The sequence below is a fragment of the Sebastes umbrosus genome, chromosome 19 (assembly GCF_015220745.1).
Source record: "Sebastes umbrosus isolate fSebUmb1 chromosome 19, fSebUmb1.pri, whole genome shotgun sequence".
Taxonomy (NCBI): Eukaryota; Metazoa; Chordata; class Actinopteri; order Perciformes; family Sebastidae; genus Sebastes; species Sebastes umbrosus.
Window position 1 is genome coordinate 6,883,852 of NC_051287.1, and position 19,582 is coordinate 6,903,433.

General features: G+C 42.6%; 1 protein-coding gene across 1 annotated transcript in view; it reads left to right on the forward strand.

The window, feature by feature from the left end:
• The window catches only part of dcc (DCC netrin 1 receptor), a 251,873-nt gene that overhangs the window by 106,754 nt on the left and 125,537 nt on the right, over positions 1-19,582 (forward strand). The window contains exons 6-7 of the mRNA XM_037753405.1: positions 9,206-9,360; positions 10,059-10,179. Coding sequence (XP_037609333.1) covers positions 9,206-9,360; positions 10,059-10,179 — 276 coding nt within the window. The remainder of the gene's footprint in view (positions 1-9,205; positions 9,361-10,058; positions 10,180-19,582) is intronic.

Here is a 19,582-nt window from a genome sequence, read left to right on the forward strand (position 1 = left end):
ATATGTCCCTGCCTACTTCCAGATCTCGATTCACAGATTGATTACCGTTCAGGTTTGTTTTGTGCTCGCTCAGTAGTTCTGTCAAAAAATGAATGTAAAAAGTGCAGCGACAGATCAGCTGCAACAGTTTAATTCCTGTAATGAGGAGCCGTCTGTTAGGAGCAGCATTTCTATTGCCTCCACACAGCTCTCAACATGGTGACAGCTGAGCTGGCGGTTTGTAGCTAACAGTGTTAACCTGAGAGGGAGGGTGGGTGCTATGCTTCGTCGGTCGGGACGGTGTTATCAGCTGTAACCACCATATGAGAGAGAGAGTAGAGAGAGATTTCGGATTGAGAGGACGCTGGCGTGTTTGTCGCCGCTTCTCAGTTCCGTAGCAAAACTTCGCTTTTTGTTTAAATCTGTGCCTACATTTACTGCATGTAGGAATAAGTTATCACTATAAGTTGTATTTACACTTCACTGTCTGGTGCTGCTAACTGTCAGAAGATTGTGCACATTTGGCTCTGTGTGCTCGCCTTCTCCAGTGATCAGCTGTTAGCTGTTAGCCGCCGGTCAGCTGTTAGCTCCGCCGACCAAGCGGCGCTATCAATTTACTGTGGATTATCCAACGTCACTCCGCTGCTCACGTTTGGACATCTCCATGCCACGACTCCAGGACTATCCACCTTGTGTTCTGGCTACACTGTTTGCTGCTGCTGTTCTGGCTACATTCCCTGCTGCTGCTGCGGTCCGAGGCTGGGAGCCTCCTCCACGGATTGCGGCTCCAGGATTTAGCCGGCGCTCCACTGCTGCAAACATGGTGTTCATCAAATACTCAACAACGCAACTCCTGGACCTCTTCTGTCACTTCATTCCAAACTGCATCGCTGACATTAAATCCCTCGGACTCCTACGTCGCCCCCGTTATGTCCATAGAGCCTCCCGGTGCAAGTTTGTTTACGCTGATCATGGTATTCCCTCAGTACTGTCTGATAGGCGCTCCAACACGCAGCTACGACGTCATCACAACAAACCACACGTGTGCACCCTGAACAATCTGAGGTCCCTGGTCTGTGTTGACAGTGTCGTTCCCTCCACACCGCCTGCCCCAGCATTCATTAACAACAGTGCAACATTTATGCTGCAGAATGCTCGCTCAATCAACAATAAAGCTCTACTCATCCATGATATTATCACTGACAGGAAAATTGACTTTCTCTGTCTAACAGAGACTTGGCAAAATCAGCAGGATTTCATGGCACTTAATCAAGCCACTCCCCCTGGATATGTCTACATACAAAAGCCTCGCTCCATGGGTCGTGGCGGCGGGCTGGCTGTTATACATCGAGCTGACATCCTGGTCAAAGACCTCCCAGTACCCAATGTCACCTCGATTGAGTGTGTCATTTTCTCCCTGGTTGGGTCTACACAGCTCCAGGTTGTCCTCATCTACCGCCCCCCTAAAGCCTCCACCACCTTCATGTCTGAGCTGTCTGAGCTTCTCACCTCTGTCTGCTCCATGTCTCCATCTACACTCCTGCTTGGTGACTTTAATATTCATGTGGACTCCACCAGCTGCTCGTTTGCCACTGAATTCCTGTCACTGTTGGACTGTTTCAACTTCACACAGCACGTTAAAAGTCCCACCCACACTAAAGGCCACACGCTGGATCTGGTGTGCTCCACTGGCACAACTCCCTCCCATCTGCAGTGCCTGGACCTCGCGGTTTCAGATCATCTTGCTGTTCTCTGCACTGTTCCTGTCACCCTGCCCAGGCAGCGCACAAAACGTACCATCCAGTACAGGAACATCAAGACAGTGAATACACCAGCTCTGAACGACCTGATAGCGACCCATCTGGCCTCAGATCCACACGACAGCTCTGCTGATGGGCTGGTTGCCCACTACAATGCCACTTTATCCGGCAGCCTTGACTCCCTTGCCCCCCTCAAAACCCGGACTGTCTCCTATACCCGTCCCGCCCCCTGGTTCACCACTGAACTCCGCACCCAGAAGTCCACCGGCCGTCAACTGGAGAGGCGCTACAAAAGATCTGGCCTCACTGTCCACCTTGAGGCTTATAAAGAGCATGTGAGGGCCTACAAAGTAGCTCTCTCCCAGGCCAAAACACAGTACTACTCCACCCTCATTACCAACCAACAAAACCACCCCAGACTGCTGTTCTCCACCATCAACCGGCTCCTTCGCCCCCTCGACCCCCCCCTCCCCTCAGGTGCCCCCGACCTCTGCACTAAGTTCCTGGACTTTTTCCAGGACAAAGTCGAGTCCATCCATCAGCAGCTCCTGGTGCCTGCCCACCTCCCTCCACACACACCTCAGCCACTGGGCGTGGCTCCCTTGGATGTTCGCCTGCCTCAGTGCTCCCTCTCCTTCTTCTCCCCTGTATGTGCTCCTCAGGTCGCAAAGTTGGTCACTAAGGCCAAAGCCTCCACCTGTTCTCTGGACCCCATGCCCACAGCCTTGGTCAAGGCGTGCCTACCTGCCCTGTGCCCCATTATGGTGAACATCATCAACTCCTCCTTGGCATCTGGTCTTGTACCCGACAGCCTCAAGATGGCATCAGTCACTCCTATCCTCAAAAAGCCAGGTCTGGACCGGGATGACAGCAACAACTACCGACCGATCTCCAACCTTCCTTTCCTGAGCAAAATTCTGGAAAGAGCAGTGGCCGCCCAACTCCATCAACATATGGCCAACCATGAGCTCTACGAAACGTTTCAATCTGGCTTCAGACCACACCACAGCACAGAGACCACCCTCATCAAAATCACAAATGACCTCCTCATCGCTGCAGATTCTGGTCACATCAGCATCCTCGTCCTGACTACCTTGGCCTCACCGGTTCAGCTCTCTCCTGGTTTCAGTCCTACCTCACAAACAGAAAACAGTTTGTCACCATCAGAGACTCCAGTTCCACCCCGGCCCCAGTCAACCATGGCGTACCTCAAGGCTCTGTGCTGGGACCCCTCCTCTTCACCATCTACATGCTCCCCCTTGGTCAGATCATCCGCCACCACGGTCTCAGCTTCCATTCATATGCTGACGACACACAACTATATCTCAGCACCAAACCATCCACCCAGCTACCCCCACAGTCACTTGTAAACTGCCTACATGCAATAAAAATCTGGATGTCATCTAACTTCCTAAAACTCAACAGCAACAAAACCGAGCTCATGGTTGTGGCTCCCAAGGCCCTGCTCCGGAAGGTTGGAGATCTCCACCTGGACGTTGACGGCAGTTCCTTCTCCCCATCCTCGGAAGTCCGCAACCTGGGTGTCATCCTGGACCCAACACTATCATTCCAGTCTCATATCAGGTTCATCACCAAATCCGCCTTCTTCCACCTCAAAAACATCTCACGTCTCCGGCAATCACTCTCTGACTCTGTGGCAGAAACCCTCATCCACGCTTTCGTCACCTCCCGTTTGGACTATTGCAATGGAGTTCTGTCCGGGGTTCCCAGCAAAGCCCTGGACAGGCTCCAGTATGTGCAAAACTCGGCTGCCAGGGTTCTCACCCGCACCAAGCCCTGGCAGCACATCACCCCCACCCTCATCCACCTCCACTGGCTCCCGGTCAAGTCCCGCATCACCTACAAAATCCTCCTCCTCACCTACAAATCCCTCAATGCCCTGGCTCCTCAGTATTTATCTAACCTCCTCCACCCATACACACAGCCCCGGAACCTTAGATCCTCAGGCACGGGTCAGCTCTCCATCCCTCACACAAGAATGCAAACTTTTGGGGACAGAGCCTTCAGTGTGACAGCCCCCACACTTTGGAACTCTCTCCCCATAGAGCTCCGCAACGCACCATCTCTGGACACCTTCAAAAGACTCCTCAAAACCCACCTCTTCACCAAGGCCTATGGCCCCTAGCTTCTGTTACATTTGTTGTGTTTATTTATGTCTTTGTTAAGCGTCCTTGGGTTTCATGAAAGGCGCTATATAAATCCAAGCTATTATTATTATTATTATTACCGTCTCAGTCTGATAGAAAATAGTTTTTCAGTGTTGGTACGAAAACAAGGACTTCTTCACTGACGGAGAGAAATAGAGTTCTTTCAGCTGCAGAAAACTAAATTAACTGGTTATACAAACACACACAGAAGATGCTGCATAAAAAGACTCATATTCAGACTGTTTATTGTTTGTGGATATCACATGTTCAAAACCAGTTTAGGCAGTCTACTGCATGAGTGAGTGGAAAGGAACAATTCTGAATTAATTCTACTCCACTACATTTAAGAGAGATATATTGTATGTTTTGCTCCACTTCATTTATCAGGCAGCTGTAGTTACTGGTATAGTGTATAAAATAAGTAGGATTGCATTAAAATGCTGCTTACATAAAAAAAAAATTATCCAATAAAATATTCTATGATAATGTAAAACTCACAGGGGTCATTCTGCAACTTTAATTACATTTGGCTGACAATACTTTAATACTTTTAGTGAGGAAAACTTGTAATGCTAGACTTCTTCTTGTTACGGAGCAATTTTAAATTGTGTTAATACTACTTCTATTTTCTGTGAGTAAAGAAAAAACATGCATTTGTCGGGATATCTCAACCTTTGTTGGTTCGATTTTGACCTTTCTTTTTAAAATCTGTTGAGTTCCACAACTTTATAGAAGTGCATTGCTAAATTGGTGAAGTGCCCCTTTAAAGGTACTGTTTGTAACTTCTTATACTTACACTCTTATAAATCCTTGTGGGTCGATGTCTCATGCGCGCTCGCATGTGGCAACGCTGTGAATAGACTGTGCTCTGGAGCAAGTAACGTTATCGTCTCCGACCAAAACTCCGGTGTCTCCCCTGTTCCTTCTGACCGTGGTCGGGAGGCTGAAGCAGGAAACACAGTATCAGTATTGACTCATAGAGAGACCTTCATCTGGTCAGCTAACATTACTGCCAAGCAGGTGAAATATAGAGTGATATTGTGGTTTTAGCTGACGTGTGTCGCCTCACTGTTTTGAGCGATGCTCGTTCATGTCTATGTAGAGCGAGCATAAGCGCGAGTAACAGGACGCTGACTTTCGTTGACTTAACGGCCACAGGTGTCGTTGTTAACAAGCAATTTCTGATTCTTACATAGAGTCCCTTTAAGTATATTTCAAAGCACCTAGAACCAAAACATGTTAAGCCCAAATTATATGAAGTTTCTGGAGTAACTTCGTAACAGGGAAATAGTTTCAGAAGTTTGCATATATTTAATGGCAGTGATGGGAATGTTTTGCAAAATGTCTTTCAGCAGCTGACGGCTACACAGTTGTGGTGTGTTTGAGCTGAGCGTCCGGCTCTCTAAAGCTCAGCTAACAGCAATATTAGCCCTTCACTCTTGAATGATTGGGCCTTTACAACCCGTTAACTATTTCACACCATGTCCACAGAGTGAATGATAAGGTGTGTGTGTGTGTGTGTGCGTGTAGTGAGTCTCCATGGATGCACTTAATGACAGATAATTGGTGGTTAAGTGCAGATATAAAGAGGCCGCTAACGAGTTTCTGTTCACACAAAGTGTGTTTAACTGAGACCGAGAGTGTGTGTGTGTGTGTACGTGTGTATCTAAAGTTGTAGCTGTGTGTATGTGTGAGTGTGAATGTCCTTCACTGGGTTCTATCATCACACACACACAGCAGATGTTCATTGAAATGAACGATGGAGCTGATTTCCATTTGAATGCTGAGTGGAAGTTATTATGGCGCAGCTAGAGAGGCAGCATCACTGATACCGTGTGTGTGAGTGTGTTTGTGTGTGTGTGTGTGTGTGTGTGTGTGTGTGTGTGTGTGTGTGTGTGTGTGTGTGGGTGTGTGTGTGTGTGGGTGTGTGTGAGAGTGAGATCCCAGCAGCACATTATTCCTTCATTGTTTTTAAATTGTCTTTGTTTTATCCGAACGCATTAACTTTTTTTTATTATAAAAAATGCTGATAATCCAGGTAAGTGTGTGTATCCAGACTTGTTGTGTCTGGCGGAGGTCAGCTGGTTGTTGATGCGTCTCATTACCATATGAATGGCTGCTCTCAGCTGTTTCCAGCAGGAAGTAGAATCGTATTAACACGGCGTCCTGCCCGTTGTCGTTCGTATCACAAAGAGACGCCCGAACATGCGCTTTTGTTAACACATCTCCTCAGATGACCAGGTAATCATTGTTAAACTCGCAGCTCTGCAGAAAAAAAACAAAAAACATCCAAACAATCAGTGGACACTCAGGGAATTCCCCACAACACAACAAAGGCTGCTGGGTAATCGGTCGCAGAGCAGTCGTCCTCCACAGTAACGAGGGAGATCGTTGAAGAGAAAGAAACGTAGCTTTTCCTCTTTACATTTGTCTAAGTTTTGAGAAAACTTTTCAGACAGGAAAGGTCATGTAAAGTAAAATTGTTGTTGTATTCCGTGGCGACCTGCGTCTCTGGAGTCCCTCTCCAATGATTACACCTCTCCTCCTCTCGTTGTAAGTAGTGGTACTCAGTGGAGATTGTTCTATATATAAGATGGATTGGAGATACTATGTATTATGAAAACAGATTATCACCTTGTATGTGACTAAATAAAGCCACAGGCAATACGGCGATTTTTACGATTTTGAAATTGATTTTTTAATGATAGAATCGATATATATTGCTTCATTTGAGTTTATGCAGAGGTAAAAGAAGGTTATCCCTTTTATTGTTGTAGTCTGAGCAACGTGACGTCATACCCGTACCCGTAGAACACGGCGAAGGGTCCGCGTGGATACGGCAAACACTCCTCACGTTTTAAATCCAACCTGGTAAACACTACATATACAGTAAAGTATGGAAACACTTTGGGCTTCACACATTGCAGGAAAAGCTGAGCTAGACATCATGGCTAAAGATACATCCTAACTCTGTCATGGACAGGAAACGTTATCGTATTGCGGTAACGTGTGGTCAAGCCAGCCGTCAACTGTAGAGCACCCATATACTGACATTTATGTTAAATGCATTCAAACGGCCCCGATGGAGCTGACCATGGATGTATAAAGAGAATGGAGCTGAGAGCTAGCGATGGACTTGGCAAAGTTGGCGGAAGTATACGTGTTTGACTACGTCTGGTTTTCAAAATAAGGTGTTAACATTTACGAAATACATATATGGAATTAAGAATGATTGAATGTCTCTTATAAATTAAAAAGAAAATACCACTAATTTGTGAGGGAAATATCTTTATTCTTTGATTTTTGGGTTGCTGGAAAAATAATAAAAAAATAATGTCTAACAATGACTGATATATTTAACTTCAGGACATCTCTGACTACATACGTGCTGAAAATCCAAATTTTTACTGTATGAATTTAGATATTTTCCAAAGTAAAAGTCCGTAGAAGTGTAAAATGTGGTGTAATGTTAAAAATGTAAGAAATCGCAATAAATTGTAATATCGAATCGCAATACTTGCAGAATCGCAATGCTTGAAAATCGCATTACATATCGAATCGGCACTCAAGTATTGTGATAGTATCGAACCGGGAGATAGGTGTATCGTCCCAGCCCGACTGTATACTATTAGCATATAGTATGGAAATGGAACAGAGCTGAACTTGTGGTTTGTAGAGAGAAGTCGCCATCAATTTCAATGCATTCAGAGTGTTCTTGCAACTTGTGGACATTAGAAGAACTCAGCTGCAAAGAACCATGATTGGTTCAGATCAGTTCTTCCGTGTCTCTGGTGTTTAGTGTCTCAGACTAATTCCTGGACACGTGTAGTAGCCTGTGTTGTTTGTGTATTGCTGTGTAGTTGTTGGTGTGGTGAAGCTGCAGCTGCTCAGAGTTTAAAGGAAATCGTTAGCTCTTAATTAGAGCATTACTGCAGTGATAAAGTTACACCACCAGATAATGATGTATCGATGGGAGACACACACACACACACACGACTCACCACCTCTACTAACTTTCTACCTTTCCTCTCTTTCCATTTCTTATCCTTTGTCCATCCATCTCTTATCCTATTTTCTCTTTCTCCAACACCATCTTTTCTTCTCTCCTTCACCATCTTTCTTTCTGTTGCTAAGTCTCTTTCACTTTTTCTTCTCATCTCGCTTCCTGTTCTCATGTCATCCTCTCTGCATCTCGGGTAACTTCTGGAGTCTGATGTAATATTTTTATGAATAAAAGCCTGCACTGTTATCTGTGTTTTTCCTCAAAACTTGTACTTTATCACTCCCACTGACTGCTGCGACGCAAATTGACATTTACCTTTCACATGCAGTGTTATTCACCAACATTGTTTCAGAACCATAGACAGTGCTGTTTGTTGTGTGTAGAGGTTGTGTGTGTAGGTGCGGCGCTGTCCGTATAAATGAAACAGGGCGGAGATCAATACACAGAGAGAGAGAGAGAGTGCACTGCAAGCCACAGACATATTAATTAATATTTAACAGTGCTCAGGAAGCTGTGACATCATGAATATGTGTGTGTTTGGACTGACAGCTAAAGGACGTTCCTGGGGGTTTGTGTGTTGTGCTGACAGGGAGTATGTTTGTTGTCTTGTCGCCATGGCGCTCGGTGCTTCATGAGGCCCTTCAGGCTTCGTTCTCGTCTGTGTTGAGGCTCAAAATGGCTTCTGCCTCACATCTCTGCTCTCACAGCCACAAGCTGCTGCCGTATTTTCAAAGACAACGTTCAACGACAACAGAGCTGAAACATCACCCGCCTTACCCTCCTTCCTATCCCTTTACAATGTAGTGCGACAGTTTACCAGCATTCACATGAGCTCACAGACCAGGGGAGAGCCCGGGTAACTTTTTGGGTCAGGTATAATATTTTTATGAATAAATGCCTGAATTTGTTATTTGTGTTTTTCCTCAAAACTTGTACTTAAAACAAGCCAAACATTATTGGTCACCATCAACCACCGCCACTGACTTTGCTGCTATGCAATTTGACATGCATTGTTTAGCAACGACGTTGTTTCAGAACCATGGACAGTGCTGTTTGTTGTGTGTAGAGGGTGGGTGTGTCGGTGCGGCGCTGTCCTTAGTACTGAACCAGAGCAGATGAGATCCCAGACTCTCAACGCCCTGAGCTAATGTCCTATTGGCTCTACTTTAATCTGTCGCTTCCGTGTTTCACTACTTAACTTGTTAGCTAACATTTAAATATAGACTATCTGTGATGGGGGTGTTCAAGTGGTCCTCTGTTGTTGATGTATTGTGTTGTTTTGTGTATTCCTGCAGTGCCTCCTCAGTTCCTGAACTACCCGACAAACACGTACGCCTACGAGTCCACAGACATCGAGCTGGAGTGTGCTGTGACAGGGAACCCGCCGCCAACTGTCCGTTGGATGAAGAACGGCGAGGAAGTCATCCCCAGCGACTACTTCCAGATAGTGGTGAGTCACACCGAACCCATAAATACATATATACTGTATATATATGGTTATTTTTTTTCCGTCACAAACTGTGTCTCAACATGTAGACTCAAAGGGGTATTTTTCACATACTGATTCAAAGTTACATTCCACCATTCAGATGTCTATATAGAGTGTGTATATATACTATATACTGTATATAAAACTAAAAAAACTTTTGGGTATATATTATATCAAGTTACAAGGGTACACGAATGCTTTCCAGTCAGAAAACAAATATTAAAAAGTAACTGAAAGTAAAAAGAAAAAACTTCTAATGAGAAACATCTACAGGAAGTGTTCATTTCACTGACAGTATTTTAACAACAGTGATCCAAGAAACTGCAAAGTAGAAGAGATCAGAATTAAATACTGAATGAAAACAGTATTTGTGTTACATAGAGAGAAGTGAGAGCCGCAGAGTGGTGAGTATAACATGACTCCTAATCTGACATCATGACATATGATAATCTGGATATCATTTATAATCTGTTATCCCATAATCTACTATAAAAAGATCACACACATCTGCCAACACACACAGCCAAACATCCCCTCACTCTCTTACACTATTTTATGCTGGTTTTATTAACATGCTTATTTTTGTATTACGATCTAAGCTAGATTTTGTTGTATAATTGAACGTTTTCATTGAAATGTTGTATGTGTTTGTTATTCAGGACGGCAGTAACCTGCAGATTCTGGGTTTGGTGAAGTCAGATGAAGGATTTTATCAGTGCATAGCTGAAAACTCAGCTGGCAGCTCACAGGCCATGGCTCAGCTGCTGCTCCGAGAGCCAGGTAGGAACACACACACACACACACACACACACACACACACACACACACACACACACACACACACACACACACACACACACACACACACACACACACTCACACACTCGCACGCTCACACACTCACAGCTGACACATGTGGTGTCCCTCTTGCTTCTCATTGAAAAAAAAACAAAAACAACCTGCTATCATCACCTGTTGTCTTCATTCCTGTCATGACGTGATTTCCTCTCCGACCTCGCTGTATTTCCTGTGACATCACATCTGCACATCTTAATTTGCAACTTTCTGTGGTCAGTTTTATTCTATTTTTTCAGACTTTTTCTCACGTTGTGTTGCAGTAGCGAATATTGTTAAACAGTAATAAATAAAAACTCAGTTCTGATTGATTCTGTGTGACACAGAGCAGATTTTCAGTACAAACAGTTTAGAGTCTGACAATCTGAAATCAGCTTCGGTGTTAGTTTGTACAATCTGTTCATCACCTTACAGACAGATACATTTAGCCAGTGCAGTTGCTGCTAACTGAACATGCATCCAAGAGTTCTGTGCAAGTGATGAATCACCTAGTTCAGATAGTTCTTTGTTCTGACAGCAGAGACAGTTTATAATATCCTAGCTGCCAGCCATAGTAATACAGTGTAGCAGTTTAATAACAGCAGAGATAAAAGAAACTGAATTTATCTATAAACAGATCTCAGTTTGGTCTACATATCAGAAACACAAACTACTGTTTTTTTTTTATCACATACAGTTGTTTTTAATATGTTCCTATTGGATTATAATGCATAAATTGCAATGCACATGAGCAGTCAGACAGTTAATAGAGCAATCTGGCTTGTTTTATTAAAGCTGAAACCTACTGAAAGAAAATTGCAATTAGCGAAGGACAAACATTTGGCACATTTCCTCGAATGATAAATAGCCCAGCAGCTGTCAATACTGAAAACAAATAAATAAATCTAAAAGCACAAATGACTCATTTTGTCGCACAATTTAATTAATTAATTAAAGAGTGAAAATGAAGTAATTTCATTGCATGGAAAATATCATCAATTACTAGTGTGTTTGCACATTAAAAAGATGCCTAGTGGGCTCTGTTTAATCATGACATGTATCTCGTAATTATGATTATCTCATTATCTCATCATTTGAGAAAATATGAGATTGTGTTACAGAAGACACAATTAAAAAAGTGACATAAGATTTGAAGTTGGCCCCTCCTTCTTGGCGAGGGTTAGGGTGCTTGCCAGCAAGTGAAAACCAGCCCCAGATTCACTCACTTTTTTCGCAGCTGTTTTCACCATTTTTGTGGCTCCCTCTTGCATGCGTACTTACGATCTGGCACCTGGTCGCTACGTTTTTAGAGGATGATGACCAGAAGCGTCCCGAACACAGCAAAATAAGAAAAAAAACAGGCAGATGGCTGCAAGGACTCTGCAGATGCAGGCACCTCCACCAACACAGTCTCACGGCAGTTTGTGAAATAGTCACAAGATTGAATCTATTTGATTCGTGTCCACAGACACAAACTTCACTTGTTATTTATATATACATATATATATATATATTTTGACGCTCAGCACGACTTTCAACAACGTATTTTTTGTGCATTTTCCTACGAATGTCCAGCAATGTGTGACACTTGTGTCAATTTCTACTCTGTCTTTTCAAAATATAACTACTTAGTTAGGTTTAGGAAAAGATCGACTTGGTTAGGCTTAGGCAACAAAGCTACTTAGTTAGGTTTAGGAAAAGATCGTAGTTTGGGTTAAAATAACTCCAGAAGTGCTGTAACTTAAGTACGGAAGTTACGTGACAAAAACTACTTAGGTTTAGGAAAATAGCGTGGTTTTGGTTAAAATAACACAGAAAGTGGTGTAACTTCAGTACGGAAGTTACATGACAACTAAATCAACTTTGACTTACGATTTCACACGGGACACGAACACCGGTCTCCTGGGTGAACGTCCTGAGTTTTTTGACCCACATACAAATTGATTTCCTGCAGATCATCACGAAAAAAAATTGAAATTTGTTTCTATGTACATGAATTAATACATAATATTTTGTGTCTTTTTCAAAAATTGCTGTGTGACTGAGCTTTCTCTGCAGATACAGGCACCACCACACACTTGTAGTGGGTCATAAGGGATGATGAGAGGGATTTTTTTTCTGAGTATATACATTTTTTTTGTAGGAAGCTCCTGCTCAGTAATGATTACATGTTACAGGAATCAGGAGTCATACATATGAGTTATGTTATTCATAATCACCGAAATCATAATTAAATTTGATAATTACATAAACAGTGACTGAGCAGCTTGAAGTGACAAATGAGCACATAAACAAAGTTTAAAACAGTTTTCTTTAGTTGAATGTTCTGCCATGTCATGTTTCAATGACATCACAAAATGGTTGGTGAGTCTGCATGAGTGAATACTTGAGCGCTAACATGAAGCGATGATTCACTGAGGAGGATGTGCTCTGTTCTGATGTTCAGTTCATGTTTCAGTCAGACTGAGTCGCAGCTGAGAGAACAGCAGGAGTCTGGTTTTGGCCGTTGTTTGTTGTGTTGTTGTGTTGTTGTCTGTGTCTGGGTTAAAATTCAGTCAGTCATGTGGTCTGACAGCAGTTACTACCATCTGACACACACACACACACACACACACAGATATGAAGACGTGCTCAGCCAGTCTGCAGAACATCCGAGTCAGCACAATAGAATCACTCTGCATCTAAATGGACTAGCGGCTGTGTGTGTGTGTGTGTGTGTGTGTGTGAGAGAGATGATAAAAAAGGGCAAGAGACACTGAGTACAGTTATATTCACACTGTATATTATTGTGGCTGTAATCCTGGAGTCTGTAGGATCCTGTTTATATGAAACCTGGATAATCCATATTCAGTGATATCCATAGCCAATAATTGAATTGCCTGAGGCTGGTGTGTTCGCTGTTTGTTTCACGTTAAAAAGCCTCCCTGCAGTTGAAGGGCCGAAACCGCTTCCCCTTTCTGCAATGCTTTTATTGTGAAACATCAGCACGTAGTGTTTATAAAGAAGAGCATCCTGTCTGACCAGACACTTACCTGATATAATAGTTGTCTACCTGGCACACACACACTTCTTAGCTAAGTGACCAGCTAACCCACTGTGTTACTCACTGACTAAAACAAGCAACTAACCAACCACTTATCTAAACAACCAACTAACGCACTGGAGCGCTAACTAACCAACCAAATAACTAACTAAATGACTGATATACTAGGTAACTAGGCTACCTAGCTGACAAACACACTCTCTAGCTAAGTGACCAGCTAACTATTTATGTGACTAACTGACCAAAAAACAAACTAACTGACCGACAATATAGCAGACTAGGCAGCCAGCTAATCAACTAACAGAATAACAGATATGTTATCCACTTTAACTGGCACACACATTTATTGGCTAACAAATTAGCTAACTACTCATTTGACTGACTGAGTAACTGACAAACCAACTAACTAACATACTAACGGAGTAACGTCCTTGTTAGACGCAAACTAAGCAACTGAATAGCTAACTTAGTAGTTAGCCAACTAACTAACTGCTTTCACCTGTACGACTTCATCTAACCTGGCCTTTCTTTCTTTCTTTCTTTCTTTCTTTCTTTCTTTGTCTCTGCTTTAATCACTGTTCAGTGTGTTGCTTCTCCCCTGAGCCAGCGGCACAGATGGCAACACACACACACACGCACACACACACACACACACACACGCACACACACACACACACACACACACACACACACACCCACAGAGACATTAAGAGGGTCAGATGGTTGGTGTTATCGCTTGGTTACTATCGCCACAGGAACCGAGCATCCCAGCAGGCTCACAGCGGCCAATCAGACATTCCCACGAGAAATACAGGGCGGGTGTGTGTGTGTGCGTGTGGATGTGTGTGTGATTGTCAGCATACCACTTTGTTACCCTTGACGATGCCAGGCCTCTTGATATTTTGAGTGATTCTTCACACACACACACACACACACACACACACACACACACACACACACACACACACACACACACAATTATAAGATGGTTTTGTTCTCTCACTTACCTACTTAAAATCTCTCCAACGCTCATTTACACAAATATATCTTTCACTCAGGTAAAATGCCAGCGCGCACACACAACTGAGTGGTTTCATTAATGCAGGACACATGCAGATGGTGATGCTCACACACTGGGTCTTAGTCCTGTAAATTAAACAGCATTGCTCAGTAAATCCAACATGAACTCTTCTTTTAGCTCTGGTTTGGCGTCCACCAATCCTGATTGTTGTTGTTGTTGTTGTTGTAGTCACTTTAAGAAATAACAACTCTTGTATCATATATTTCTTGAATCAACATGACAAACGTTAAGATAACTGCTCCTAGCAAAGGCTACCGCAGCTTCTGAAAAGGGTGTAGACAGGACAGATCAGTCACTGCTGATTAGAGCAAAATAGGATAATTGTCATGCATTTGTATTTTATTATATTAACCTATCATTTCATTTTTCATTTTGAATAAATCAGTCTTGTTTTGTCTGGTTTGAGAGAGACAGAGAGGTGGAGAGAGGTTGATGGTGTGTATGTTAAAGGTGCAGTGTGTAAGATCTGGTGGCATCTAGCGCTGGGGTTGCAGATTACAACCAACTGAAATTTTCCCTGTGTGCCAAGCGTGTAGGAGAAACGCGAATGGCCCTATGTAGAGCCAGTGTTTGGTTTGTTCGTTCTTGGCTACTTTAGAAACATGGCGGCCGGCTCCGTGAAGAGGACCCGTTCTCTATGTAGATATAAATGACTTTAAGGTAACAAAAACCAGGGTTCCCATGCATAGTACGGAAACATATTTGTGTTTCCAGACTATATATATCAACGCCAATATTTTAGGAGGAAAAAACTGAATTAATACGTTCCAACCCTCACCTATGGTCATGAGCTTTGGGTAGTGACTGAAAGAATGAGATCGCGGATACGAGCGGCTGAAATGAGCTTCCTCCGTAGGGTGGCTGGGCTCAGCCTTAGAGATAGGGTGAGGAGCTCAGACATCCGGAGGGAGCTCGGAGTAGAGCCGCTGCTCCTTTGCATCGAAAGGGGCCAGCTGAGGTGGTTGGGGCATCTGATCAGGATGCCTCCTGGACACCTCCCTTTGGAGGTTTTCCAGGGCACGTCCAACTGGTAAGAGGTAGACCCCGAACACGCTGGAGGGATTATATATATCTCGTCTGGCCTGGGAACGCCTCGGGGTCCCCCAGGAAGAGCTGGAAAACGTTGCTGGGGAGAGGGACGTCTGGTATTCCCTGCTGAGCCTGCTGCCCCCGCGACCCGGCCCCGGATAAGCAGAAGAAAATGGATGGATGAATGGATGGAGAACAGAATTTTGTCCTCCCAGAACATTAGTAGGGTTATGTCCCTACCGTCCGTATGCAAACATAAGCCCTTGTAGCACAAACAAATGTATAAGTGTTAAAATTACTGCCAAAAATGTTTTGGCTCACGCCCTCCGGGTGCTCTTATTTAAAGGCCTCTCCATCTCAAATTCGCGGGCTGAATTTCAGTCCCAGTCCGCCTGGTTGGTTAAGGATTTCAAAAGGGGCAAAAGAAAGATTGATGCAAACCTTGTGTAAATGGGGGTGGCGGCAATTGTAAGCCATATACAGCGCAAAAGTCCTGTAGTCATGTCGCAGCATCCTCTGCACCAAGTCACAAAATCTAATATGCTTTGAAAAATCTACGGAAAAGTCTGGAAATTTGAGTCTGGAAAAGTATTGAATTTTGAAATGGAAGATGTGTAGGAACCCTGAAAAATACAACAATTCTTATTATCAGGTGATTATACACTATAATGAAAACATAGTCATAAGTGATATATTCCATTTCTGCCAATAGATCCCCCTAAATGTTATATAGTGTTCCTTTAATATTCATACATAAAGGAAAGAGATTACCCCCATCTCTCTCTCTCTCTCTGTTTTACAGTCTCCTCAGTCCTCTCTTGTCCCCGCTGCAGTGCGGTTTCACTTAAATCCTGGTCTGGATCTTATCTGAAAACTGGATCAGGATTTAAACCTCAGACCACTGATGTGATGTCTGTCTGTGGTCTCATCTTGTCCTTCTCCTGAACCCTACACTGTCTATGCATCCTCCTTTTCTCTCTCAGAATCTCATGTTGAACACCTGAGGGTTATTTCTCCGTCTCTCCATCCCGTCCTTCTGCTTCTTTCATCTCGTTTCTTTCATCAGTCAGAAAATTAGCCATGATGCTGAATTCAGGGCAAATATGTGGGAATAAATGAAATAAAAACCTTAAATATTTACTTGAAGTTCAGCTTCAAACATTGCGTATTCGATGGTTCTTTGAAGATCTATCTATCTATCTATCTATCTATCTATCTATCTATCTATCTATTGATCTATCTATCGATCTATATATCTATCTATCTATCTACCTAAACCTGCAGGTAGTTTTGTTGCCTGAACCTTACTTTTTGTCGCATTTTTGTTTTGTTTTGTTTCTATTTACAACATTAATCACGTGTTTAAAAATGTTTAAAACTGTTTAAAACTGTGAGTTTAGTTGTATGGGAATGTAGTTTTGTGGGAGAAAGGGTTGCCCTCATGGTATTAAATAAAAGGAGGACTGATAAGTAGGAGCATGAGAGGTGCGCCTCATATTTATCTCTATGAAATGAACTGTCTGACCCAGGAGTCACTTAGCAGTAACCATCTGTATTCAACGTTTAAAGCCGGCAATTGTGATCTTTTCAAAAAAACGTAAAAGATATTCCGCATCTTTTATATACTATTGGTATTATTCAACTTTTCAATGACATTCATGCTCAATAAAACCCTTTCCCTCTTTTCCAACTATTCTTACTACTTCACCTTCTTACACATTGAAGCCAGTAACTCAGTGTAGCGTTATCTTTTCAACATCCAGCATTCACACTGCAATTTCCTCAGATGTGTCCTTGTTGTCTGCTATGTTCAGGACTTTAAATGTTCCTTCTCTTCTTTTTCTAATTGGTTCCTTGTTGCTGTTATCATTTCCACTCCTCCTTCTGTCTGTCCTTATTTTTATTTTCTTTCTTTTTGTAGTTTCTGTCCTTTCTTCTTCCCTCTTTGAGTAACTCAATCTAATTCGCAGCAGATTGTCAGCCTGCTGTTTTTCAGTGAATATGAAGGTGTTTTTTATTGGGCTAGTCCTGATAAAAACCCACTCTCCTATGTTTTTACTCTTTGCTACGCTGTCCTCACTTGTCCTGTTTTCAGTTTATTTATCTGTTTGACTTTTTTGGCATAGACCTTTCATGTTGTTTTACCATTTCGTTGTCTGACCACAAAGCAATTCATGATACATTTCCTTCTTGACCAGTTAAAAAAACACAGATTATGCGGAATTATGATGAAATTGAAAATTAAATTAGTTATCGTGCTTTCCATTATTATAGCATGACAAAAAATAGAAATGCTACGGTAAATTGCTGCTATACCAATATACAAAACATATTACCATGTTATGATTACAGTAATAATGTTTCAATCTTTATTACCAAGAGCACTCTCCTTATCTTATAATTGATGGTCAGTTCCAGCATTATTTTAGGAGAAAATTAATTAAAAAACATAGACCGAAAGATGTTTCTAACCTGAGAAACAGCTGCATAGGTGGCGCCATAGATGTGTTCATGCTAAGGCTGCTTGAGATATTTGCTATTTATTGGTTGGTAAGATTCATTTTTGTGTGTGTTAGTTATCACTCGTTTCACTTTAAAGCTAGGGTTGGTAATTCAAACACAAATTGTCATTACATCCTGGCAGCAATCAATAAATCAAATGTTCTGACAAAAAAAAGAAGGACTGTAATAAGGCTGTCCAATCAATTACCTAAGAGTTTTCAGTAACGATGCTTTTGGGAATCACCTCTTAAAGTTAAGACAGTTCGTAAGATGGATTTTACGATACTTTTAACCTTGAGACGAACGAGCACCAGGATGAGGCGTGCAGGTCAGTTCTTAATTATCTGAAGCTCCAGATCCTTTTTTAGTAATTCAGTCACAATGTTCACCTGCTTTAATGTGCTTCATAGACAAGAGTGTCACCTTTTAATAGCAGATCTGCCCATTTTACGTACAATTTTGTCTATATGACTAGACCAAAAATACAACAGGAAGTTAGTTGTTGTACTTTGACCTACTTATCAACATGGTCAGCAGTTGCAGCAGCAACAGAGGCAGTGATGTACATCTCATGGAGGAAATTCTTCTTCTTCTCTGAGTCATAATTCAGCCTGAGAATATTCACCAAAGATGTAGCCCACAGTGTCAGACTTTGAAAACTCCTGCTATAATATATTTTAGAAAAGCAAATGAGGAAAATAATTTGTGCTGAGACAAAATTAAAAATAATAGGACAAATGAATGCATTGTGAATAACCCTCTGAGACCAACAGCATACCGTTTTTGTCTTTTTTAGGGGGGTGGAGGGGGTCTTTAGGGGGAGATAGTAGGTCAACAGTAGATGTCACATAGAAGTGGTGTACATCATCTGAAAGCTGGGAACCTGAAGATTAATTTGAGATGTTGCTCAGCACTGTGTGTCAAGATATTCTAGTCATAAATCAGAAATGTTAATTAATGAATTAGTTAAAATACATTTTGAAAGTTTACCCCACGGGTCTTGGGGTTTAGTATTTATTTCTTTTTCTCTTAGTTTCTTTTCCTCTCCTGTTAAATTAAGTATTTCCCTTTTTAAAATCTTTTCTTTCTTCTATTCTTTTCATACTCTCTTCTTCTTTTTGAACACCCGTAATGAAAGGTGATGTCTGTAGATAGAAAGAGAGAGAGAGAGAGAGAGAGAGAGAGAGAGAGAAAGAGAGAAGAAAAAGAGAGATCCCAGATCATTTTCAGGCTGCTGGAAGAGAAGAGGTAGAGGCATGCAGGATCAGGATGGATGGAGAAAGAGAGACAGAAAAAGAGGGGAGGAGGAGGAGGAGGAGGAGGAGGAAGAAAAGAGAATAATAAAAGGAGAGAGGATAAGAGATAAAATGAAATCGCCCAACACACTTCTGTGGAGAAGATAGAGGGAGGATATGGATGGATGGAGGGAGAGAGAGGGAGAGAGAAGAAGAAGAGGAAAAAAAAAGAGCGAGTAAGCGACAGGAGGGTCAAGCGAAGGGCAGGGCGAGTAAGAGAGAGAGGAGGAAGTGTGTCAGCCATGACAGATTTGTATTCCACAGTGAGCGTCTGACCTTACAAACACACACGCACACACACACACACACACCTTATCTCTCACACACAGAGAAATGCTTTACTTCGTCACCTCCGCTCTCTCTCTCTCTCTCTCTCTCTCTCTCTGTCTACACACACAC